The 27,673-nt window shown below is 42.7% G+C and overlaps 1 protein-coding gene across 1 annotated transcript in view; it reads left to right on the top strand.

The window, feature by feature from the left end:
* The window catches only part of LOC130131986 (3-methyl-2-oxobutanoate dehydrogenase [lipoamide] kinase, mitochondrial-like), a 100,892-nt gene that overhangs the window by 52,024 nt on the left and 21,195 nt on the right, over window positions 1–27,673 (top strand). Inside the window, exons 8-9 of the mRNA XM_056301705.1 lie at window positions 2,102–2,230; window positions 21,146–21,235. Coding sequence (XP_056157680.1) covers window positions 2,102–2,230; window positions 21,146–21,235 — 219 coding nt within the window. The remainder of the gene's footprint in view (window positions 1–2,101; window positions 2,231–21,145; window positions 21,236–27,673) is intronic.

The raw sequence follows: 27,673 nt of genomic DNA, 5'->3' as shown, positions 1-27,673 counted from the left end.
GAGTTTCCTCTGTAGGGTGTCTGGGCTCAGCCTTAGAGATAGGGTGAGGAGCTCGGACATGGAGTAGAGCCGCTCCTCCTTCTTGTCGAAAGGAGCCAGTTGAGGTGGTTCGGGCATCTGATTAGGATGCCTTCCGGGGCTTTCCTTTTGAGGTTTTCCAGGCACAGCCAACTGGGAGGAGACCCCGGGGCAGACCCAGAACTCGCTGGAGGGACTACATGTCCAATCTGGCCTGGGAATGCCTTGGGATCACCCAGGAGCATCTGGAGAGCGTTGCTGGGGAGAAGGACGTCTGGAGTGTGCCCTACTTGGCTTGCTGCCACTGCAACCCGACCCCGGAGAAGCGGCTGAAGATGAGATAAAATATATACAAAAATACAGACAACGATACAGACAACATGAGGATGGAAATCAATGTAATCAATGTTGGGTGTAGCACATGGATGAATTCTAAGTGTACCATATGGATGTTGTTAAGGGTGAAAGCAGTACCAAATAAATCAATGATAGATGGACAACGCCAGAAAGAGGGGGTGAGAGAGACAAAGGGGCAATCAGCCCACACAGCTGACCAAAATAGGCACCTGATTAACCTCCCCGCGCTGCCCGCCACTCCTCTGCAAAAAAAGTCAAAAGTTAAAAAAAAAAAGTCACAAGACAAGACACCGAACAACAGACTACAAAAACGAAGCTAACTCTTAAGTCCCATTGAGGGTTTATTTGTAAATCTTTAAACCTCATTGTCTACTCTGCACACCTATCAACAATGATGGTCTTCCTGGGGTTTCTTCCTTTTTTTTTCTTTCAAAAAAGGGTGTCTTCTCTGAATAGAGGATCCAAGGACAGGAGGTGCTGAACATTGTTGTTCTCTTTTTTGAGAATTTGCAAGTCAAACCCTCCAAGATAGATAGAGCCAAATATGAAATAGGGCTATACAAATAAATTTCAATTGACTGGGCATCTACTGGTATAGTTATATCAGCCAACAATAGATATTTTTAGATAAAGCAGTGGGGTTTCTGACATGCTTAGCAGCTTTTTCAGCAGTACGGTGGCCCAGTGGTTAGCACTGTTGCCTCACAGCAAGAAAGTCCTGGGTTTGAACCCCAGGCTGTCCCAGGTCCTTTCTGTATGGAGTTTGCATGTTCTCCCCATGTCTGCGTGGGTTTCCATGCATGTTGGGGTTAATACTGCTGTCTGTGCCCCTGTACAAGGCAATGGAAAGAACAACTGGAGTTGGTCCCCGGGTACTGTAGCTGCCCACTGCTCCTATACAACAGGATGGGTTAAATGCAGAGGACACATTCATTGTAAGAACACAATTCGTTGTAAGAATACGATGTCAAATAAAGTGGCTTTCAGCTTTCTTTCGTTTTTATTTAGGTTTTCTACAAGTAATAATGTCAGGATATCCGTCTATAGTGTTATTATGATACAGGTGAGTTTAGGTCTGATGAGAGGGGGTGTGGGGTTTTGTGATGCTGGGACACCAAAATTTGCCATTGATCTATTCAGAGGTGGCATCGGCCTTATTCAGCTAAACATCTGTTATTAGTGGGGTCTGATAATGAATGGGGGTGGCAAGGTGGCACAGTGGTAAGCACAGTCGCCTCACAGCAAGAAGGTCCTGGGTTCGAGCCCCGGGGTAGTCCAACCTTGGGGGTCATCCCGGGTTGTCCTCTGTGTGGAGTTTGCATGTTCTCCCCATGTCTGCGTGGGTTTCCTCCGGGTGCTCTGGTTTCCTCCCACAGTCCAAAGACATGTAGTGAATATCGGCTATACTAAATTGTCCCAAGGTGTGAATGTGTGTAGGCCCTGTTATGGTCCTGCGGCCTGTCCAGGATGTCTCCCCGCCTGCCACCCAATGACTGCTGGAATAGGCTCCATCATCTCTGCGACCTTTAGAGCAGGATAAGGGGTTTAGATAATGGATGGATGGAATGGATAGATGATAATGAATAGGATCTTGCTCACCTCCATCTAAACTTTCCTGTGACATCCGGGCCAGTTCTCTGTGCAGGAACTCGTCTAATATAGCATGAGGACTAGAAATGTAAGATCTTGTGGACTGGTAAATGCTATGTATCCCTCTCTCCACCAGGCGTTTATGTGAGCATCAGTATGGTAACTCGCCCAGAGTTAGGATCAACGGCCACGTGGCAGCTCGTTTTCCTTTCATCCCCCTGCCTCTGGATTATATCCTGCCTGAGCTGCTCAAAAACGCAATGAGGTAAAGCTACCACTCAAACATACATCCATAATTACTTGTCCATCTACATTTTGCTTATCTTTAACTTTTGTGTTGTAAGATTCGGATTTACTGATGGAAAAGAATTTTTTGGATCTTTGGATTTCCATCATGGTACAGAATATTTTCTTTTACTCGAGGAAAGACATTACCATTGTACATCTCCATTCACATTTTAAACCATCGTCGGATTTATATAGGTTTCAGAAGATTTATATCAAAGTTGTACATATGTATGAAATACATATGTCCACATACCTAAGTATATGTTTGCAATTGGTTTTATTGACAGTGTTGTGCCATTTGTTGGGAGTCAAGTACGGCTAGGAATTTGCATTTGCATAGATCTTAATGGAGTCTTACTTTCAATATAATTCATTATTTACGTTAATTTTGTTGTGTCCACTTTCAAGAATGTTGTGTCCATGTTTGGATAAATTAAACTCAACACTAGGGCTGTGACAGAATGGATTTTTTCTTACCGCGGTGAAAAAGCAACATATCCCTACTAATAATGCCCCCCCCCCAAAAAAAGTCTACAAATGCGACATATTGCCTTGTCCAAATTTGCCGACTGCCCCTTGTCATCTGGCTCAAAGCCAAAATGTGCCCACATGGGTGGCATATTATTTGGCTTTGTCGCCATTGTTGAATTCAATAATGTCACGCAGCTGGCATCAACTGTATGGGCGTTACCACATATGAGAGTGTGTTCGCTATAAGCACCTGCAATTAAAATCTAACTTCAACTGTTTACTTTATGTCACAACAAGTTGAATCGGTTCATCTTGACATGTTTATTGAGAAAGAAACGTTTCATCATCTAAGTGACCTCTTCAGTCTCAACTGACTTCAGGTATCCCCACCCTTATAAACAATACAGTGGCATAACGGCCGAAACCAATGACCAGTTTCATATGCTAATTGCCATAATATGGAACCAATCGTTTTCGGTCGTTATGCCACTGTATTGTTTATAAGGGTGGGGATACCTGAAGTCAGTTGAGACTGAAGCGGTGTAACACACAAGGAAATCCCCCATATGTTTAATGGACTGTCCCTAACCCTTGCTCGCAAAGCTGACGTGACGAGCACCTGAAAAGTTTTTTTTCTCTAGAAGCCCTTGAACATAGGATTGAAGACAGTCAGTGATGATAACTAAACAATGATTATTGTGTTTGTATTCATATCACACACCATATGCACTCCGCTTACTTTCATTAGCAAAAAAAATTGCTGTGAAGGCGATGATGAGCTCAACCCTGCAGTAGGCACAACATAACCGTTGTATTGCAGTCATGTGGTTAATGAAAAATTTGTAATGTTTTGAAGAAAATGCAAGCAAGAATGGATAAGAGGTTGTGTTCTAAGTACCTTTGTTCTGGGTTTGAAAGTAGGTACCAGGTGCGCTGATTTTAAGTGTATCAAAAACTACATTACTGCAGGGTTTTTCATGCTCAAAGGTGTACCATGTGTATCAGGATTTGACCACCACTCACATGACATTGAGCTGATGGCAGTTCAGGGTAACAACAGTTTCTCATTGACAAAGGGATCTTTGATAAATTGTGAGCAAAACACATTACACATTTGGGCGTCAGTGGCTCAGGAGGTAGAGCAGATCGTTTGGTAACTGTGGCTCAGGAGATAGAACAGATCATTTGGTAACTGTGACTCAGGGGGTAGAGCAGATCGTCTGGTAACTGTAGCTCAGGAGGTAGAGGTGATCGTCTGGTAACTGGCTCAGGAGGTAGACCAGATCATCTGGTAACTGTGGCTCAAGAGGTAGACCAGATCATCTTGTAACTGTGGCTCAGGAGGTAGAGCAGATTGTCTGGTAAATGTTACTTAGGAGGTAGAGCAGATCGTCTGGTAACTAGATGCATGGTTGACACCACTATCAGTGTAGGAGTGTGTGGGTGAATGTGAGGCATTAATTATCCGAGACCAGTGCCTTGGCCTCTGAACTTGGGAGTTGGTCCCTGCCCCCTCATAGTAGTGGAGTGGGTCAAATGCAGAGAATGAATCCCCACAGGGATCAATAGACTTTCTTCTTCCCCTGCTAGGTCCCTTGATGAAAGTGTAACAATGTGAGAACTGCTGGTTATGGTGTAACACTGAGAAGCTGATTTTCATGGCTCAGCAGTAAATCCTGTGAATATAGTGACTTGAGACAACTTTGTCTTCCCTAAACGAGAGAATAATATATCTATCAATATTTGCATATATAATGCCACCAAACAGGCAAAATTCTGGCAAAGAAAGCTGGACAAGAAAAAAATACTTCTGAAAACTATACCAGCAATTACACCATGCTAAAAGAGGAGCATGGCTTCACAACTTGTAGCTGCACCAAGAACACTCAAAAGTCAATTCTTGGAGCAGTCAAATGCATGAAATCTGAATTCTCCTGTAAACTGTAAACTAGACTGGGTTTTTGGTTTAACAAGACTTCGAAATGATGTGACTAATTGCTAGAGCGGAGTTGCACTTGCAGAGGAGCACATATTGAATGCAGAGGACAATGTCATAGTTCTGGAAGTTAAGGCACAGAGCCTGAATAACCAGGTAAAGTTGCCTAAAACGTCAACAGTTACAAGAACAGAAGCAAGTAGTGCTGAGCAATTTGACTGAAATTTCAGTGAATTTTTGTTTTTTAAAAAGCTGGTCCAATTGACCTTTCGCAAAGTCCCGTCCCCCCCTTAGTTACTGTTGCTATGCCCATCAAGCTTTTCCGAACCATCCCTGAAGTAGCTGGAAAACCCCAAAACATGAAGGAAGAAGTCAGCGCATTCACAGAGAAAATAAAGTGATGTATTTTGGAGTAATTCATCCTTAATATCATCCCGTGAAAGGCAGAAGGGGTTACAGTATGCAGGAGGGATACATTCAGAATATTAAAAGTAAAACTGACTTGCGTGGACTCCGGGCTGCCGGGTGTGACTGTAACTGAGGGTGAAGCTTACCGGTCGCAATCAAAGAAATAGAAACCCCATCAACTAATTCTGAAACACATTGTGGACCAATTGTGCTCTTGCACCGTAGGGTAAGTTAAATATTTCAGCTATTATTGGTATATTTTTAATAATCCATTGTCAACATCACCGTATTATAGTGATGATTTTGGCCAAAGATCCCCATGGCGTTCTTTTATCCAGGCTTTTTCAGGGGTTTTGTATGGGCTCCTGAGGGTAGCAGGGCAGCCAGGGACATGCCCCGGGGCCAAGGGAACCTCCCCATGATTTTTTTTTGTACCTTCAGACCAGAACCGGTATTTTCAACAAAATAAGGTAAATGAGATGCCTTCGCGGGAGGGATGACTTTTCCGAACGGCTGGTCCCCACCTGGAGTTCACAGAGGGGGAGAAACGTTTAAAATAGTCTGGATTTGGGGAGGTCAGACTGACCAGAGACCATCCCAGCCAACCCTCCCCGCGGGTCTTTATGCTCTGAAATGAATGGTGGAACCTGGCTAACCCGTGACTAGCATAACAAAGTTATGTTAGTGGGCTAGCTATCATTAAATTAGATATCTCTGGCCACAGACTAAGCTGGTTACATTCATCAGGTACATTAATAACGTTATTTTGTTAGTCAATAATACGTTGATATGTTAATAATGGTAATAATCATTGTGTGGGTAAAAGTAACAGTAATACGTTAGCTTTATTAGCTATCAATAATAGCTAGTAGAAAGCTTAGTTTGGAGCAGACATGTATTTTTGTTGATTTTGGATGGATTAAGCTTGCCATGGGGTCTGCAATACTGCGAAATCCATTGCCGACATTGCGCTATTTGCATTCTGGGTTTCGGGAAGGGAAAGAAAATTATACCCCCTCCAAACTTTTCGGATATCTAGTATCCGATTTGCAGATCCCATAGGTACACTGTTTCAGCATTTTGCTGTCTGTTTGAAAGCTTGGCGGACCTCCCTCACATAGAAACCGTTGCTAAGGTAGGATTGGACAAGCACCATTCTGGGGTGGTACTTTGTGAAAGGTCAATCATTAGAAACATTGAAACTCAGGTTCACTTTTTGTTTCTTCTGAGCTTAATGCTAAGGAAGAATGATGTGCAATATGTACTACTGACTGTGGAGGGCAACAATACGCCTCGCAGTATCTAGCCTCTCAGAAATTGTAGTTTCAGAAGTGAGATAATAACACAGTAGTAGCCCATGGTCCTGTTGCAGTAATGATGATGACCATTGTCCTTTGCACACACTTGATGTTTCCACAAAACACTAACGGAACTTGAGAGACAGGAGGTAGCAATGGTGTTATGGCTGAGGGAGAGAAAGATGATCCCTAAAAATTTTGTTTACATAAATGTTGGCTAAAATTGATGGTATTTTGATTATATCTGGAACTTTAAAGGTAGAATGAGTAGGATTTTCCTACAAATACTGTATAGACTCATACAAAAACAATCCCTCTCAATCATCACTTACAATCCACTAGATGTGTGTGGCTGTCTGTATCTGCAGAAACCCCGTCCTCTGCCTGTATTTTCTTATTTTGATTTGTACGGGACATTTCTTGGCATTAACCTTTGGTTATCAGGACTCTAAAAACATAGTGATCAGGTGCCAGATCGAGATCATAAGCATGCATCCAAGAGGAAGCTATGACATAGCTCTGAAAAGACGCAGATATAGCGAGGCGAAATACCAAGCGGACATAGCTCATTCCATAATGAGAATGAAAATGGGGTTGGGTTTCACATGCTAGTGAGCACTGAAGGAGAGGATGGGAATGAAGAGTGGTGCAGAGTTGGCCTGTACTCGGGGATGTGCTCTGGTAACTGTGGTCAGGAGATGTGCTTCTGGTGTTGTTGAGCCGAGGAGGAGGGGCCAACTTTGAATGTTGTGTTACAAACCTCAGTCAACCAATCCTACTCATTCTATTTTCAAATTTTGTTTCAAGTTGTACAATGGATTTAAATGGTTTCACTGGTTAAGAAGTCAGAATGAGATATTTGTTTATTTGTATGGCATATTTCATACATGAAGGCAATTCGAAAGAAATTGAAAAAAGAAATTGACATTTATTTCTGAAATCAAACCCAAATGAGAACACTAATTGCTCAGCAATAGAGGTGTGGTTTTTGTGATAGAAGACAACACCACCATGTTGTTCTTTCTGTAAACCAGAGAAAATTACCATGTTGCTGTATGTCCAAAGGAGTTGAATCAAGTGCAACTGGACTTGGTATATATCCGTGAAGACGTTTTGCCTCTCATCCAAGAGGCTTCCTCAGTTAGTGCCTTTCTGACTAGACCAAGCTAGTCTGACTGGCTGGTGATGAGACTCAGATATTTATCCTCATTGGAGTCGTCGTCAGAGCTATAGATGTCCATGGCTCTTTGTGTTCTGATGTTTACCAACGCCCGTCACTAACAGAGCCATAGATATGAGTAGCTCCGTACACGAAAGAGCCACTCATATCTATTGATTCAACTCCTTTGGATAACCATGACTTGGATGAATGAGAACATTCACAGACATGTTGCTGTATGATTGAGACCTGACTTGATAATGAATGAAATGTCCATCCTGGCACTGCAATATTATTATGTGGTGCATTGTGTTGCAACCACGTTTCTGCAATATAAAGTATGTCAGCATCCAATATCCTGTGATCATGTTTTAGGTCTGTTATGTGTATATCTAGATCGTGAATGTTATGTGAACAGACCTTCAGAGAAAATGTTGATCTTGTTAATGAAGCCTCAATAAATGTTTTCCATTTTCTCTACATAAAGGTCAATATCATATTTGAATATCACTCATCTAAGTTACCGCTTCAGTCTCAACTGACTGCAGGTATCCCCACCCTTATCAACAATACAGTGGCATAACAACCCAAAACAATTGGTTTCATCTGCAAATTGCCATGACCATTAACTAGAGTTACAATGGCCATGTGTACTATTCACAGAGGATTGGGGAATGTTTGCAGTTACAACATTGTAAAATGGTGAGAGATGTATTCTCAGCCCCCTCTCAGTTGAGAAATGGTCGTTCCCTCTTTACATAGATGGCCTCTTTCACTCCCCAGTCAAACCAGCCTTCCTCCCTATCAAGGATGTGCACATCCTCATCCTTTAAAGAGTGGCCACCGGCCTGTAGGTGGTGTAGACTGTGGAGTCCTGGTCTGACGTGTTAACTCTTCTGTGTTGTGTCATCCTCTTGGCCAGCGTCTGTTTGGTTCCCCCAATGTACAAGTCACAGCAATCCTCCTGGTACTTAACAGCATACACTGTATTGCTCTGTTTGTGCCGGAGGACCTGATCCTTGGGGTTTTCTCAATCATCTAAGTGACTTCGTCAGTCTCAACTGACTGCTGGTATCCCCACCCTTATAAACAGCACAGAATGCATAACAACCAAACCAACAATCGGTTTCACATGGCCGTTGTAACTCTAGTTAATGGTCACAGCAGTTTACATATGAAACCGATCTTTGGTTCTGGTCGTTATGCAACTGTATTGTTTAAAAGGGTGGGGATACCTGCAGTCAGGTCAGACCGAAGAGGTCACTTAGATGAGTGATGAAGCGTTTCTCCCACTAAACATTGTGCCCAGATGAACTGAATCAACTCTGGAATTACTTTTTAGGTCAACTCACATTTGTTCAGTATAAATAATGTTCGCTTGCCTATCTACATGAAATATTTTACTTGTCTACATATTTCCAATACTTTCTCATTATAAATGTTTGCTAGTTTTGAAGTTACAAAACAATTGCAACGAAAGCTTCACTTTCAAACACCTGACAATTCACAAAACTGTACTATACTTTATTCAGACTTGTACTGTACATATCCTGTGTGACATTTTGCTTCACTTTCACCCTATCCTTGACAAATACAAATGATATGACACTCGTACTGCAGTGGCTCAAACTCATTCCTCAACACTTCCCCCTCTGTAATGCTCTCAGCTCACAGCTTGCATCAGGGCCATGATCCTGCAGGTCTGACTTGCGTGGATCCGGGCCGCCAAGTTCAAATTTTGTGGGGGTCTTGGACCCTGTTCATACCTGCCTGCAGGTCTAGTTATTGTTTTCTTTTTTCCTTCCCCTTTTTCTTCCCAATTGATTTTTTATTTTCTTTTAATTTTTATTTATTTATTTTGGCCAACTATCCCACTCTTCTTAACTGTCCCAGTTGCTGCTCCACCCCCTCTGCTGATCCCGGGAGGGCTGCATACTACCACATGGCCTCCTCCGATACATGTGCGAGTCGCCAGCTGCTTCTTTTCACCTGACAGTGAGGCGTTCCACCAGGGGGACGTAGCGTGTGGGAGGATCAGGCCATTTCCCTCAGCTCCCCCTCCCCCCTGAACTGACCGACCAGAAGAGGCGCTAATGCACTAACCAGCACACATACCCACACCCGGCTTCCCACCTGCAGACGCAGCCAATAATGTCTGTAGGGGCGCCCGACCAAGCCGGAGGTAATGCAGGGATTCAAACCGGTGAGCCCCGTGTTGGTAGGCAACGGAATAGACTGCCACGCCACCCGGACGCCCTATTGTTTTTCTTCTTCAAAAATGTTTGCGCAGATTCCCGTGAGATGGTAAATGTTAGACACATGAGATTTTGCCCATTTATTGGAGAACTTGTGTGCAAATGCTGCCCAAGAAATATAACCCCAATCGGCCTGATGGGGGCGCTATAATTACAGGTCAACGTCGAAAAGTCCGATTTACAAGAAACTTGGTACATACATCCATCTATTCTCACTCTACACATTTGCCCCAAGAACCACTAATCTCCGCCCGACTAGTTTTAGCACCACTTTGAATCTTTTTAAAAACATATTTTTGACATCTCCTAAACTGTTGGTCTGATTGCTACCAAATTTTCTGTGGATCATTATTCACCCATGCTTATCAAAAGTTGTTTAAAGCTTGTTGAGATCTTATTTAGTTTTTTAAGATATTGACCAATTAACTTCCAAAAGGCTTGGCTCAGCACATATATAGACCAAAGTCAACAACCATTGGGCCAGTCATCACAAAATTTGCATAAGTACCTGAAACATACCCTGAAAGTTTGATTCAAATCGAACACTAGGGGGTTGCTAAAAATGCAAAAAATAGGTGCGGCATTACAAAAATCAGACTATAAATCAGTAATTGTTTGTCCAATCATTACAAATCTCACAGGATATGTTTCATAACAATGACATAACAATAACAACACCGCGTGTCAAACTATTTTGAAATTGCTCAATAGGGAGCAGCACCAGCTCCAAACAAGTGCATGGCCTGATGCAAATTTGGCCATAAATCAATGACAATTTGTCCAAACATCACCAAACTTGGGGGATATAATTAATTAAGCTGTTTAAGTTTTCAACTTCTAAGTCTGTGTTGGCTTGAACCCCGGAATCACCACTTGCGGCTATATTTTCTAATTTTTTTCCCCCCATGTCCCCATAAAGTTCAACCTTTGCCTCATCAGACCATAACACATTTTTCCACATGGTTTTAAGAGAAAGGATGTATCTTTTTCCAATATTTAGCCAGGCTTGGATGTTTTTTTTTTTTCATGTGAAAACACTTCGATCTTGTCAATCTACCCCAAGGCCCAGACATATGAAGAATATGGGTAATTTTTGTCACATGCGGGGAGCCACCAGTACTTGCCAGAAATTCCTGCAGTTTTTTTAATGTTCCCATTGGCCTCTTGGCAGCCTCCCAGACCAGTTTTCTCCTTGTCTTCTCCTCAGTTCGGGAGGGACGTCCTGTTCTACATGGACTGAATTTCATATAGCACTTTCTAGCTGCAACAGCCACTCAAAGGCTTTTACAATTAATTAATGCCTCACACTCACCCACACACACCATCAATTGAATACCATTATACCATTATTAATGTCATTGTTGGGCCATATTTTATTGTCTTCACTGTGTTCCATGGAATCAGGAATCAGGAACATTTATTTGTCATTTCAGTCCATGCACCTGCGTACATGAACTGAAAAGAAATATTGTTTTCCCCACCCCACAGCAGTGCAACACAAAGACAAAAAAAATATCCAAACTACAAGAACACATATCCAAACTACAAACAAACTGCAAAAACTACAAAACACATATATCCAACATATAAAAAAAAATTCACTGTCCAAGAGCGCAAACGCCAGGATGACTGTCGGAACTGCCGGTCTGCATGGGCTAGTAGTTAGCATAGCCTACCCTCTTTCTGCATCCTGTCAGACTGCCCTCGATGTTTCCTTTTTGGCCACAGCTCCAGGCAGGGCTCATATATCTAATGCATCGGAATTTCTTTTGTACCCCTCCCCTGATCAACACCTTTTAAACAATGAGATTTCATTCATGCTTTGTAAGCTCTTTGTGGACCATGTTTTTTGTAGTTGAATGTAACCAAGAAGATGTCAGGAAAATCCTACAAGAAAAGCTGAACTTCCTATGGGGTTAATCACAGTCACTTTAACCCTTCTCGATAGTGGTCACTACATTGGACAGCTATTCAAAAGCCGTTTTCTTGTATATGCATGAGTTTTGATGGTATAGTTGCACATCAGCCACCACAGTGGATGCTAGTGCGCCATCCCATACACTGTCACCCACTGGCCAGCCGTTGTAAAAGCAATACATATTTCTCAAACCCAAGATGGCTGGCAGATGGCCAGAAATGGTGAGCAGCTCAGGAATATCTTGCCAATCATTCTATAGTGGGAGACCCTTGCAGGTAAATAAAATTTGGTAACATCAAATAACAACTAAGGAGTAATATAATTGTTAAAATTTCCAAGTATTGTTTTTATGTTTGGATGAAATTACGATTTATCATCTGTCCACTAAATTGGACATCATGCATCACTGGCTATTTTTCTACTATAGTTATACCATTACTGCAACTTTGTTGTTCTTGAAAATAATTCATCTGCAGTAACCTTTTGGCTTTAAATCAGTTGAGTTATCCAAAGGAATTGAATCGAGTGCAACTGGACTTGGTATATATCCGTGAAGACATTTCACTTCTCATCCAAGAGGCTTCATCAGTTCGTGCCTTTCTGACTAGACCAAGCTAGTCTGACTGGCTGGTGATGAAACTCAGATATTTATCCTCTTTGGAGTCGTTATCAGAGCTATAGATGTGCATGGCTCTTTGTGATCCGATGTTAAGCAGCGACGGTCGTTGGGGCTGTTAGTTTCGACTTCGTTAGTGCTCCATTCAGTGGTCATGAGTCGTTGGAGCCGTTAGTGACCGACTGTTGTTCTTGGAGGCTAAGCCTCCTGAGTCTCCTGGGTAGAGATGAAAGGACAGCATTGCACTCAATTCAATTCCTTTGGATAACCATGACCTGGATGAATGAGTACATTCACAGACAGTTGAGTTATGTTATTATAATGTAACTTGTAGTTTTTGTAAAAAAACAATATTTTGTGCAGATTAGTTACACGGTGGCACAGTGGTTAGCGTGGACGCCTCACAGCAAGAAGGTCCTGGGTTCGAGCCCCAGGGTTGTCCCGGGTCGTCCTCTTATGTGGAATTTGCATGTTCTCCCCGTGTCTGTGTGGGTTTTATCCGGGTGCTCCGGTTTCCCCCACAGTCCAAAGACATGTAGGTCAGGTGAATCGGCCACACTAAATTGTCCCTAGATGTGTGTGTGTGTGTGTGTGTGTGGGCCCTGTGATGGTCTGGCATCTTGTCCAGAGTGTATTCCCCGCCTGCCACCCAATGACTGCTGGGATAGGCTCCAGCATTCCCGTGACCCTGAGAGCAGTATAAGCGGTTTGGATAATGGATGAATGCATAGTTCCATTATGGGCGTCATGGATTCGCAGTGGTAACCTCACAGCAAAAAGGTGCTGGGTTCGAACCCTGGGGTTGTCCAACCTTGGGGGTTATCCCAGGTCATCCTCTGTGTGGAGTTTGCAAGTTCTCCCAGTGTCTGCTTGGGTTTCCTCTGGGTGCTCCAGTTTCCTCCCACAGTCCAAAGACACGTAGGTCAGGTGAATCGGCTGTACTAAATTGTCCCTAGGTCTGTGTGTGTGTGTGTGTGTGTGTGTGTGTGTGTGTGTGTGTGTGTGTGTGTGTGTGTGTGTGTGTGTGTGTGCGTGTGTGTGTGTGTGTGTGTGTGTGTGTGTGTGTGTGTGTGTGTGTGTGTGTGTGTGTGTGTGTGTGTGTGTTGGTCTGGCAGCCTGTTCAGGGGTTCTCCCTGCCTGCTACCCAATGACTGCTCGATAGGCTGCAGCATCCCCACGTCTCTGAGAGCAGGATAAGCAGTTTGGATAATGGATGGGTGGATAGTTCCATTATGTGGGTAGCAGTTAGTGGCTTTCAATTTTGTAATGCTCAAGTGCAGTGCATGATAAAAAGGGCTACAGGATAGTGGAGCAAATACCATATGAGTCAAGTGAGGATGATGCTAGTGGCAGTGATGACGAATGGCTGCCAGAAAAAGAGGGATTAACAAATGCTAGCAGTAGTGGCAGTGGAGCTGAGGGAGGTGAGGATGCTGAGGGAGCTGGGGATGCTGAGGGTAATGAGGATGCCTAGGATGTGCCACCTGTTAAAGCTCAACTCAAAGGACAGAAAAAAAACAGAATTGTCTGGAAAACCAAAGACAACCAGTTTGAGGGAGACTTGCCTTCTTTTTTAGGAGAGTGGAAAGTAAATGCTGAGTAATTTTATGTTATATTATTATTGTTATTATATAATATATTGTATTATTATTATTATTATATATTATATTATTATATTGAGTAATGTAATATGAGTAAAATGTTGAGTAATGTTGAAAATATGTGAACAAATTGGTTTAACAGCAATAAAGATATAATTATTTCATTGGTTTGTTAAATACATACAAACCCCAATTCCAATGAAGTTGGGACGCTGTGTAAAATGTGAATAAAACCAGAATACAATGATTTGCAAATCCTTTTCGACCTATATTCAGTTGAATACACTACAAAGACAATATATTTAATGTTCAAACTGATAAACTTTATTGTTTTTTGCAAATATTCACTCATTTTGAATTTGATGCCTGCAACACGTTCCAAAAAAGCTGGGACAGGGGCAACAAAAGACTGAGAAAGTTGAGGAATACTCAAAAAACACCTGTTTGGAACATTCCACAGGTGAACAGGTTAATTGGAAACAGGTGAGTGTCATGATCGGGTATCAAAGGAGCATCCCCGAAAGGCTCAGTTGTTCACAAGCAGGCATGGGGCGAGGTTCACCACTTTGTGAACAACTGCGTGAGCAACTAGTCTCCCGCATTGCTGTTATGCCGATGACACCCAGCTGATCTTGTCCTTTCCTCCATCTGACTTGCTTGCTCGCTGGTTGTCCATCATGTCCGATGATGACCATCTTCTCCTATTTGTGGGTCCTTTGGTGGCTGAATAGTCTGATCCTGGATGCACAGTTGCGGTTGCAGACTGGGCATGTAAAAGTGGTGCTGGAGGGGGTAGGGGTAGCTTTGCGAGCATGCCTCTTCGCATGCTTTGCTACACGGTGTTGTGTGTGCTGGTTTTCTATATACTTCACTTCCTCTGCGATGTGAGAGCGCCAGGTTGTGCGGCAGAAAGCAAGTTCCTCCAAAGAACAGGGGTTGATCTGACATCTTTTCAGTGTGGTCTTCATTTGGTCTTTGAACCGCTTCTTCTGCCCACCAGCAGTGCATTGACCAAGGCATAGTTGGCCATAGAGGACGTGGGAGTCATTCGCTGGGCATGCAAATAACATGCCCAAGCCACCTGAGTTGATGGTGGTTTAGGGTAGACTCCATGCTGCAGCTGCCTGCCCGCTCCAACACCTCTGTGTGTGGCACTCTGTCCTCCCAAGTAATGCCGAGGATCCTCTGGAGACATTTCACATGGAAGGCCTCCAGGCTTCTGAGATGGTGGCTGTAGATGGTCCATGCCTCACATCTATAGAGTTGTGTGGAGATGCACACTGCTCTGTAAACAAGCACTTTGGTGTGGAGATTGAGGTTGCTGTTTTGGAAAACCCTTCTCCTTAGACGGCCAAAAGATGTTGAGGCTTGTATGAGGCGGTGCTGAATCTCATCGTCCATTGTGCAGGTGTCGGATAGCATACTTCACAGATATTTGAAGGCAGGAATAGTGGCCAGTTGTTGCCCTTCTGCTGTGAAGGTTGTTGGGTGGTTTGGGAGGCCGGCAGTCAACTGACAGATTACCTCTGTCTTTTGGGTGTTGATAATCAGTCCCATTCTCCTGTATGCAGTTACAACTGCCGACAGAGTGTTTTGTAGGGCTTCTGGTGTGTGAGCTACCAGGGCACAATCGTCGGCATACTGTAGCTCAATAATGGTCTCAGAGGTCAACTTGGTGGTTGCCTGAAACCTCCTGATGTTGAATAGGTTTCCATCGAGCCTGAAGTCAATGGGAACTCCAGCCTGCTTCTCCAACCTCCTTTGTAACAGTGTTGTAACAGAGACTAAGAAGATATTGAACAGGACTGGGGCTAGCACACAGCCTTGTCTGACTCCAGTCTGCACACCAAAGGGCTCAGAACTGTTCCCCACTACCACTCGGGCCATCGTTCCTGAGTGAAACTGTCCAAGAATGGTGAGAAACTTGGGTGGACATCAAAATTTCTTCAGGACTTGCCACAGCAGGGCCCGGTTAACTGTATCAAATGCCTTCCTCTGACACATAAGTAGAGACACGCATTGCTGCGTGCTTGACTGTCATCTCGGAGTGGATGGCGACACACCACCTGAAGCTCAATCTGGGCAAGACAGAGCTGATGTTCCTCCCGGGGAAAGGTTGCCCACACCAAAACCTGGCCATCACTATTGACAACACCGTGGTGACACCAACTCGGACTGTGAGGAATCTGAGTGTGATCCTGGACGACCAACTGTCGTTTGCTGAAAACGTTGCATCGGTTGCTCGTTCCTGCAGATTTCTCCTCTATAACATCAGGAGGATTCGCCCATTCCTCACCGACGAGATGGCACAGGTGCTCATCCAGGCTCTGGTCATCTCCCGGCTGGACTACGGCAACTCCGTCCTTGCTGGCACCCCAGTGTCGGCCATCAGACCTCTAGAGCTTGTTCAGAAAGCTGCAGCTTGTCTGGTGTTCAACCGCCCTAAGTTCTCCCACACAACTCCCCTTCTCATGTCCCTACACTGGCTCCCAGTAGCTGCTCGCATCCAGTTTAAGACTCTGGTGCTAGCCTACAGCGCAGTGAAAGGAACAGCTCCTTCCTATCTCCAGGCCATGGTCAAGCCCTACACCCCCGCCCGACCACTTCACTCTGCTGCCTCGGGACGCCTGGTTGCCCCATCGCTCAGAGGCTCTTGCTGCCGATCGACCCGGTCAAGGCGCTTTTCTGTCCTGGCCCCTTAGTGGTGGAATGAACTCCCCACTGATGTCAGGACAGCGGAGTCACTGCCCATCTTTCGGCGCAGGTTGAAAACTCACCTCTTCAAGAACTACTACCCTGTTACTTGTTCTTAGCACTTATTGTATTCACTCATTTAAAAAAAAAACTCTTTCTTGCACTTTTACTTTAGCACTTGTTTTGCTCTTAGATGCTTCTTTAGATGCACTTATGACCTCTGATGACTAGTAGTTCTCCTGATTTCCTACGTTAAATGCACTTATTGTAAGTTGCTTTGGATAAAAGCGTCGGCTAAATGACTAATGTAATGTAATGTAGTCCAACAGTTTAAGAACAACGTTTCTCAATGTACAATTGCAAGGAATTTAGGGATTTCATCATCTACAGTCCATAATGTCATCAAAAGATTCAGAGAATCAGGAGAAATCTCTGCACGTAAGCGGCAAGGCTGAAAACCAACATTGAGTGCCCGTGACCTTTGATCTCTCAGGCGGCACTGCATTAAAAACCGACATCATTCTGTAAAGGATATTACCATGTGGGCTCAGGAACACTTGGGAAAACCATTGTCAGTTAACACAGTTCGTCGCTACATCTACAAGTGCAAGTTAAAACTCTACCATGCAAAGCGAATGCCATATTTCAACAACACCCAGAAACGCTGCCGGCTTCTCTGGGCCCGAGCTCATCTGAGATGGACTGACACAAAGTGGAAAAGTGTGCTGTGGTCTGACGAGTCCATATTTCAAATTGTTTTTGGAAATCATGGACGTTGTGTCCTCCGGGCTAAAGATGAAAAGGACCATCCAGATTGTTATCAGCACAAAGTTCAAAAGCCAGCATCTGTGATGGTATGGGGGTGTGTTAGTGCCCATGGCATGGGTAGCTTGCCCATCTGTGAAGGCACCATTAATGCTGAAAGGTACATACAGGTTTTGGAGCAACATATGCTGCCATCCAAGCGGCGTCTTTTTCAGGGTCATCCCTGCTTATTTCAGCAAGACAATGCCAAGCCACATTCTGCACGTGTTACAACAGTGTGGCTTCGTAGTAAAAGAGTGGGGGTACTAGACTGGCCTGCCTGCAGTCCAGACCTTTCTCCCATTGAACATGTGTGGCGCATTATGAAGTGCAAAATACGACAACAGAGACCCCGGACTGTTGAGCAACTGAAGTCGTACATCAAGCAAGAATGGGAAAGAATTCCACCTACAAAGCTTCAACAATTAGTGTCCTCAGTTCCCAAACGCTTATTGAGTGTTGTTAAAAGGAAAGGTGATGTAACACATGGGTGAACATAACCCTGCCCCAGATTTTTTGGAACCTGTTGCAGGCATCAAATTCAAAATGAGTGAATATTTGCAAAAAAAAAAAAAACCCAATAAAGTTTATCAGTTTGAACATTAAATATCTTGTTTTTGTAGTGTATTCAATGAATATATATGTTGAAAAGGATTTGAAAATCATTGTATTCTGTTTTTATTTACATTTGACACTACGTGCCAACTTCATTGGAATTGGGGTTTGTATTTCTTCAGTTGAAATTTGAAATGCATGCGGTCCACCTGAGTGGACATGTGAAAAACTCTTGAAAAATAGGTGTTTAAAGAAATGAAGTTCACATTTTTTTGTGCCTGAAGAGGAATAAAAACACTAAGGAAAAAAAATCCTGACTGAGGTTGTCATAATTCATGCATGAAAGTTAATTGATGGCAGGTGTATACTAACTACTACTACTTAACATGAGTTTGTATTTGATTGGTTAATTATCAGCACAGCCACATCCCCAATTGTAAAAAGGTGTGTACACTTATGTAACCAGGTTATTGTAAGTTTTGTATTTTCCTTTTTTTCCGTGAAATGTTTTTATTTTGGGCGGGTTCCCCCCCTTTTTTCCTTGTATCCAGCCAATTACCCCACTCTTCCGAGCCATCCCAGTCACTGCTCCGCCCCCTCTGCCGATCCGGGGAGGGCTGCAGATTACCTCATGCTTCCTCTAACGCATGTGGAGTTGCCATCCGCTTCTTTTCACCTGACCGGAGTTTTGCCAGGGGGCCATTGCGCGTGGGAGGATCACGCTATTCACCCCCAGTTCCATCCCCTCCCCGAACAGGCGCCTAGACCGACGAGAGGAGGCTCTAGTGCAGCAACCAGGACACATACTCACATCTGGCTTCCCACCCGCAGACACTGCCAATTGTCTGTAGGGACGTCCAGCCAAGCTGGAGACAACACGGGGATTCAAACCACCGATCCCCGTGTTGATTGACAATAGAATAGACTGCTATGCTACCTGGATGCCCCTTCCTAAATTGTTTGATTGTTTTTCACCTTATTTTTATAGCTTGCAATTTCACATTAAGGGTGGAAAAAGTTCTGACATGATTTATCTTGGTTTCATTTTTTTGTATGACAAAAACTTGCCATTTTAAAAGGGGTGTGTAGACTTTTTATATCCGTTGTACATCCAAAAATACAGCCAACTAAAATCTAGCTGACTTTATGTAACCAAGGGATGTCTTGAAATGGTGAGAATTTTGGAGTCATTTTTCTTAATGAGGCCAAAATGAAAGATGTACATTACTAATATATCCATAACATAGATTTGTTGATTTATTTCTTACTTAAATCCAATTAGGTTTTGATGTGCAAATTAGCTGTTTGTCTTCTTCTCCTGCAGTTTTAGCAGTCATTGTATTCGAATCCAGCTTTTATTGATTGGTTAGGCATTCTTCTAACACAATTTGCACTATTCTAAAACTTTTTCTTCCCACTGTTGCCTTCATTCTATTCACGTTTTAATCTGTATTTATTATGCTTGCTTTTTTAGTAAATGGTAAATTTACTGCATTTTATATAGCACTTTTCTAGTCTACCGACCACTCAAAGTGCTTTTTTACAATTATGCCTCACATCACCCATTCACACATCGCATTTTTTTATGTTTAATACAACATAGCTACTCTACTTAAATTTCTATTTTTTTATACCTTGTAAATTATTTTTCAAGCCCCCACAAATCAGATTTAATCAGAAAATGTTTTTCTTGTTATTAATTTTAGGAAAAGCTGTAGGAGCCCAATTGTGTTTTTTCAAATTATGGGCCACGCAACCACCATCACTATGTAGATCTGACAGAAGGACACACTACACAAGGGAGACTCACATTGCAACATTAACATATGTGGGAAAAGAGACAAGAAAAAAACAGTCAAACAATAAACGTTGTGTCTAGATGAACTTATTCAATTCTGTGATTTCCTTACCTGGATTATTGAGCAAGCATAAAGACATCTTTTTACTCTTAATTTATATACTTTATATACTGTATTGTGTTGAATGGAGTTATTTATGGGCAGTTTTACAATGCTTTGGCTTTTATTCTTCCTTTCTAAAAATGTTTCGCATGCTTTATGCCTCTCCTAGTGCGCATGTCCAAACTGGCCACCGTAGTTCCACCCTACTTTGTTTTAACAAGAGGGACTAGGCAGGGCTTCCCACTTTCTTCAGGTCTGTTTGCTCTCACATTGGAACCATTAGCCCTGGCAGTTAGGTAAAACCATGCCATATCTCTTGTCATAATCAAAGGGACATCTCATCATATTACCCTTTATGCAGATGACGTTTTATTGTATCTCTCGGGCATAGCTACCTCTGTACCTCATGTTCTGAATTGTTTCCACAAGTTTAGCTCCTTCTCTGATTATAAAATAAACTGGTCAAAATCGATACTTATGCCACTATATAAGTCGAATATAAACCTTGATCCATCTTATCTTCCAGTCTCCTTACAAAACTGTGGCTTTACCTACTTAGGTATCCAAACCTCTTTCGGAATATATAAATAAGATTGTTGGATCTAACACTAATAAAGCTCTTCACAGCTACCCTGCTCTTTATCTTATTGGGTAAAATTCAAATATATTGTTATTTCAGGAGAAACGGATAATATTAGCTGCCTCAAATGCTGCCAAGAAAACGATTAAGAATTGGTTTGTGAACACACTGTTGTCATGAAGAGAACATGGTTAACTTTTTTTTTTTCAGATTTTTACTTAGTTGAAAGGTCCACTGCCAGAATTAACAGGGCTTGAGTTGATACTGTGATCAATTGGTCTAAAGTTATCGAGATCATCCAGGGGCTTAAATAAACATAAGCTTTAGCCTTGCCTTGACCTCTTTTTTTCCCCCCTCATAACCCTTTAATGGGCTGTGTACATATGTGTATGTTCATATTGGTATTTTTTCTTAGTTAGCATATATTGTTCTGTGTCTATGGTGTTTCGGTTATTTGTGCATTTATTTTGACTTGTTATTGTTTTGATCTGTTTGGGCTTTTTTTCTCCTTTTTGCATTTTTGATTAATAGTGATTATTATATTTATTTTTTCTTCTATTTCATCTTTTTTTAAATTCTTATTCCTGTTCCCAGAGTGGCGTTCCTTATGTGCTTGGTGATCTACAATTTTGTTTGGTATTATCTTAATAAATAATTAATCACAAAAAAGTGACATCTAGTTGTTTAAACCCTCAGGGCCACCATGGAGAGCCACCTGGACACCCCATACAATGTGCCTGATGTGGTAGTCACTATTGCCAATAACGACACTGACTTTGTTATCAGGTGAGTGAATGATGTCTATTTCCCCACAATCAGTTGGTTAGAGCATTTGAAAATGTTAGTTGTGGCCTTGATCATTTATTTAGGAGTTGGGATTTAAACCAGGCAATTTGTGGTCTAAAAAGTATAAGCAAAATTGTTATCCTTTAACTGGCAATCGGTTTTGTATTTCATAAGAAATTAATTCAAACCACACTGAATTTTTTAAATTGAAAGTGTAGTTAATAAATTAGTAAAATTCCAAAATATATGTAGTTTGTGGGTGGCATGGTGGCGCAGTGGTTAGCTTGGTTGCCTCACAGCAAGAAAGTCCTGGGTTCGAGCCCCAGGGTAGTCCAACCTTGGGGGTTATCCCGGTTTGTCCTCTATGTGGCGTTTGCATGTTCTCCCCGTGTCTGTGTGGATTTTCTCCGGGTGCTCCGGTTTCCTCCCACAGTCCAAAGACATGTAGGTCAGGTGAATTGGCCGTACTAAATTGTCCCTAGGTATGTGTGTGTGTGTGTGTGTGTGTGTGTGTGTGTGTGTGTGTGTGGGCCCTGTGATGGCCTGACAGCCTGTCCAGTGACCGTGAGAGTAGGATAAGCGGTTCAGATAATGGATGAATGGATGTAGTTTGTGAATTTGAAGTTTCACATACATGTCAATACAACACGATACAAATAAGTAATTAAATACACTCAACTGGATGGCTAACGTAGAGTTTGAAGAAGTTTCACCACACATCTGATTGGCTTACTCAGTTCTGATGTTAGGTGGACCTAAGTATTATTTCTGCAGAGAGGCCACTTCCTCTCATAACCCTTTTCGACCAAAGTAGCTCTGGTTCAGGCACCGGTTCCGTTCAGGATTCTGAGAATCTTGGTGTTGTGTGGTGAACAGGCCCGCGTTTCAACCAGTTTTTAGCGGAACCATTGTATGTCATCAACGGGGGACTTTGTGCGTTGCACACCGGATGTAAACATTAGCTACATCCCACTGAAACCTACTAGCTACCAATAATATGGCATCATATTATTGCGTCGTCCAGCTCCACTTTTGGACAACTCTTTGTTATTGTCTCGGAAGTCCTTAAGTTTTTTTTAACTTGTTGATAATTTGTTCTTGCGTTCGAGTGAGCCCATTCTTGGCAGTCTCTTCTACTAATTCGCCATACAGCTTGCTCTTTCTCATGCTACTCTCTAGTTTTTCCTGAAACTTGGGACATGCCCAGATAACAACCAAACCCTGAGTTTCCTCAGCTGACCACTGCGCACCCTTGTTATCTGCCGATTTCGCCATTATCTACCGTTAGGCTATCTCCTCTCTTCTTCCTCTGGAATGTCATGCACCCATTGATGTCATCACAGAAAAACCTGCTATTTTTTGGTGCCGGTTCGGAACTAACTTTTCGGGTTCACAACCAATTTATTTTTGGCCGAAATGCTCTGAACCATTCAAAAAAGGGTTTGTGAACCAGCTATCAGAAGGTGCCAAGTTTTTAGAAATATGACTGTTTCAGCAGGCCAAGAGTAAGACGAGACAAATAGCCAAGTTTGCCTCCTTCCTTTCCCATGCAAATAAAACCACAGCAATGAAGAGAGTGGTACAGTACCAGCCACTCAGAATTACTGCTCCCAGGTGGCTGGCGGTCAGTTTCACCCACTGAAACTGATTGACCCAGTGGGGATCTACCACTGATCTGTATGGACCCTATCACGGACCAACTGACAATTCTAGGCAGATGTATCTGTAGACATATTAAAAGCCAATTTATAATTCAGTGATTTCTTATTGCTTGATCAACATCACCACAGTGTCACAATATTCCATCGACTCTTGACTTTTGATTGTAACTCATGAAAGGTACAAACACATGAGCAATAATAGACTGATCACCAAAGTTTAGTCATTAGCTCTCGAGACGTGGGTGGGAAAATAGAAGATAAATGTGCCTTTTGTGCATTTGTGGGCTTAGCAGCAGCCCTTTTACCAAGACGGAAGATGAACAGACCACAAATTTGTGTGAAGGAAGTGAATAGGGGGGGGAAACACTGGGTCATAAAAACTTCTTCTATACATACTGTATCATATGTTTGAAATGTCTGAATTTCACCAGACATCTATCAGCAGACACACACACACACACACACACGCACACACACACACATACACACACGTAAACGCAATATTCCCCCCAGGCTACTTACTGCTTGATAGAGATAATGGCACAGACTGTGTTATTATCTCCGCTAATTATTTGTTTGGTCATGCGGTGTGTGTGTGTGTGTGTGTGTGTGTGTGTGTGTGTGTGTGTGTGTGTGTGTGTGTGTGTGCGTGCATAGCTAATCTCGCATACTACTGGACCCAGCAGCCCAATATTTTTTGTGTGGTTTTGATTATATGATCAAGAACCTCTCATGGTTGTGGTGATTCAAATGCTTTGAAAAATGTTTCTCCTCACTACCGCCACTCCCTTTGTTCATTCACTCTATAGATCACTCGACCACCGCTTTGTGTATGTGTGTCTGTCCATAGCTAATACTACTGGACCAATCGGTCTAATATTTTTTGAGCTCAGTTATGACTGTGAAGCAAACCCAGTCATAGAAGTCTGGTTTCTTCCAGAAAAATTACGTGGTTTAATCTGACATTCTGCCTGTGTGCGCACAAGGGCACACTCACATACAAGTGGCCTTCTCTTCACCTCACGAAGTGCCACACTGACATTAACCCGACAGGAAACTTTGACATGGTTATCAGATTCAGAGCAGGACATGGGACCACTTAACAACCTTTCCAGGTCATCATCACCATTGATCAGAGGAAAAAGATTTAATCTCATCTCCACACAAGACAACAAAACTTTCACACCAGAGTAAAAACTTCCTCACCTCACCATGTGATTGGTCATATGAAGTCTTATGAAGACAGGAATTCCATTCAAGGTTAAATATATTTTCTTTTATCAGGACAATGACTTAAATTGATTAATTCAGATCTTTCTCTCTCTCACTCTCGCTCGCTCACTCACTCACTCACTCACTCACTCACTCACTCACTCATATACACACACACACACACACATACACACACACACATTCTTACCCCTTCTTGAGTCCTCTGCTAAGTACACACCTTATCTAAGGTCATACATTCTTTTGAATTCCTTGGAGGACTTCAGTGTAACTTTCCCAAGGTCTGTACATGTCTGAATTAATGTGTATTAATTAGATGTTTAACCATCTAGTAATCCAGTTAATATTACTCAGCAAATGTTTTCATGAAGAATAGTTCAACTCCCATATCTGTGGGATATAAAATAAGTTATTAAAATTCAGATTTAGAATCAATCATGTTTATTGGCCATGTAGGTTTGCACATACATGGAGTGTGACTCTGGTTTCGTGGCTCTCTGTGTACTTAACATAGAATAACAACACAGCAACTTTCAGATATGTATACACAAGCATTGACTTAAACAGGTGAAGTAAGAGGTGACAAAGTGCAATGGTGTAGAAAATATATCAGAGATGCTGAAATAGATGTTAGCAGGTTACTTGCATACATGTCTGAGGTAGACGGACATGACAGAGCGTACCAGTATCGTACAATGTACAGTACAGTATAATACAACATGGTTGGCTTTATTTGACAACTGTAAAGTGTTCATTTGAATGGCAGCCCGCGGAAAGAAACTTTCTTTTTAAAATATCTGTGGTTGTTTTGGGGTACAGTGCTCTGTAGCGCCTACCAGAGGGGAGGAGTTGGAACAGGTTGTGACCAGGGTGTGATGGGTCTGCAGTGATGTTGCCTGCCTGTTTCCTGAGTCTGGTGGCGTTTAAGTCCTGAATGGAGGGCAGGTTGGCACAAGTGATTTTCTCTGCAGATTTAACTGTCCGTTATAGTCTATCCCTGTCCTGTTTGGTGGCTGATCCAAACCAGACAGTGATGAATGTGCAGAGGACAGACTGGATTATTGGAGAGTAGAACTGAATCAACAGTTCCTGAGGCAGGTTGAATTTCTTGAGCTGGCGGAGAAAGTACATTCTCTGCTGGGCCTTTTTGATGATTGTGTCTTATGTTGGATGCCCACCTTAGGTCCTGGGAGATTGTGGAACCCAGAAATTTAATGAATTATCTAGTCATGATTTGAATACTAGTGTCTTGCAGAATTGAAATGAACTCCACTTCAGCTTAATTCTTAGCCACAGTTTATAGAATCAAGGTTTTATTGTCTTTATAATGTATTCACTTGTATGATTAATATTATGAAATTTCTAAGTGTTTGCCCTTAGTGTCAACAAATGATATGTCAACATTGATGGCAGAAATGTTTATCTAGGTTGATTTAAAGCATGTAGTCTTTAAATATCTTCCCTAGATATGACATTAATAAGATTATTCTTCATTTGAAGGCAAGACAGATTTGTCCCTGCTCACACAAAGAAATTAATTAGCAAACATGGGTGTTCCTTGAAAAGCCTGCCAAAGTGTCCTCTTTCATTTCACACCCATCTACAAATTATAAAAGTTGTTGTACCTTTTCTGAATTTGGCTTTCGGTTTCCTTGTTTGCTTTGAAGGGCTTTGCACTCCCGTGTACATGGCGCTCCATGTCCATGGCTTTGTGCCCTCGCCCTGGCGTTAAGACCTTTGCTTTTTCGTTGTGTCCTCGCCCCTTTTGCATTTGGGCTTGTATTTTCAACTTCTGCTTAAGACTTGAAACCTCATCAAGAAAGAAACATTCAGCATCCGGGTAGCGTAGCAGTCTATTCCATTGCCTACCAACACGGGGATCGCTGGTTCGAATCCCCATGTTACCTCCGGCTTGGTCGGGTTTCCCTACAGACACAATTCGCCATGTCTGCAGGTGGGGAGCCGGATATTAGTATGTGTCCTGGTTGCTGCACTAGCACCTCCTCTGGTCGGTCGGGGGAACCTGTTCAGGGGGGGAACTGGGGGGAATAGTGTGATCTGCTCACACGCTAAGTCTCCCTGGTGTAACTCCTCACTGTCAGGTGAAAAGAAGCAGCTGGTGACTCCACGTGTATCGGAAGAGGCATGTGGTAGTCTGCAGCCCTCCCCGGATCGGCAGAGGGGGTGGAGCAGCGATCAGAACAGCTCGGAAGAATGGGGTAATTGGCCAAGTACAATTGGGAAGAAAAAAAAGGGGGGGGGGGATGAAAAGAAAAAGAAAGAAACATTCAAAGACTGCAAGGCATCCAAAAAATCAGTCTATCCATTGCATGCCAATTTGCCACGTACATGTTTGTAATCTTTTATTTTACCTTTTGTTGCTATTTTTTGTGCATTGCAAGTTATTTTGCATTTTATTCGCTCAAGCCTCATTTTGTTGTAAATTAATTGGAGTCGTTTTCTCCGAGTCTGCAAAGACTGTTTTCGAGACTTTTTTTGTAACTTTTGTGGTTAGAGTAGATCTCTTTTGGGAGAAGGATGCTGAATATGGAGTTGCCAAGGAAGAGGAAAAGAGGAAAGCCAAAGAAGAGGTTTATGGATGTGGTGATAGAGGATATGCAGGTGGCTGGTGTGGAAGAGAAGTGAAGAAGATGTGAGGCAGAGTGAAGTGGGTGGAGAAGAGTGTCAGGAGTGATTTGTGACAGAAGGGCACCAGCAAGTATTAAGTGGAAAGTTTACAAGATGGTAGTGAGACCTGCTATGTTGTATGGTTTGGAGACAGTGGCACTGACACAAACACAGGAGGTGGAGCAGTGTTGAAGATGCTAAGATTTTTGACGAAGATGGAAAGGATTAGGAATGAGTATATTGACTTCCGGCCGGGATGTAGGACAGAGTAGATGTGCGAGAAGTCCCTCCCGATCAAATTACTTTTTTTTTTTTTACTTGGAAAAAACATTGTTTCTTGTTTTATTTTATCCTACACTTGTCTAACCCAATTGCCACTCAAACTACTGTGGACCCTTGGGATAAAAAAAACAACTGAAAATATCAATTCCTGAGATTTCAAGCACTACATGTCTTTTAGAAAGTTTGGGAAACATGGCCGCCGATATGGAACCTGTTTCAGCCTCACTTCTAATCTCTGAACTCAACAAGCTCAGAACAAGCCTCTCAACTGAACTGACAGACCGCTCTGTCTCCAATTCAAGCTTCACTTGATGCAATCCATCTTACTGCAGACAACCATGGGCAAACTCTCACTACCATTGAAGCTAGCCTTATGAATCACAGGGACAGGATAACATCAGTGGAGGCAGCTCTGACTGAGTTAGTGACTGAAAATGCTTACATTAAGGTTAAAGTGGATGACTTGGAGAATCGCTCTCAGTGTCAAAACATCCGTATTGTTGGTGCGCCTGAAAATGCCAGTCCAACATCCATTGTGTTTCCAAGCTCCTGATGGAAGTGATGGGTGATGGCATTTTCAAGAAGCCCCCAGAGCTAGACAGAGTGCACAGGTCTCTGTACCTGAAACCTGCACTGG

The sequence above is a fragment of the Lampris incognitus genome, unplaced genomic scaffold (assembly GCF_029633865.1).
Source record: "Lampris incognitus isolate fLamInc1 unplaced genomic scaffold, fLamInc1.hap2 H_4, whole genome shotgun sequence".
NCBI lineage: Eukaryota > Metazoa > Chordata > Actinopteri > Lampriformes > Lampridae > Lampris > Lampris incognitus.
This window is presented reverse-complemented; position numbering and strand designations above follow the sequence as displayed.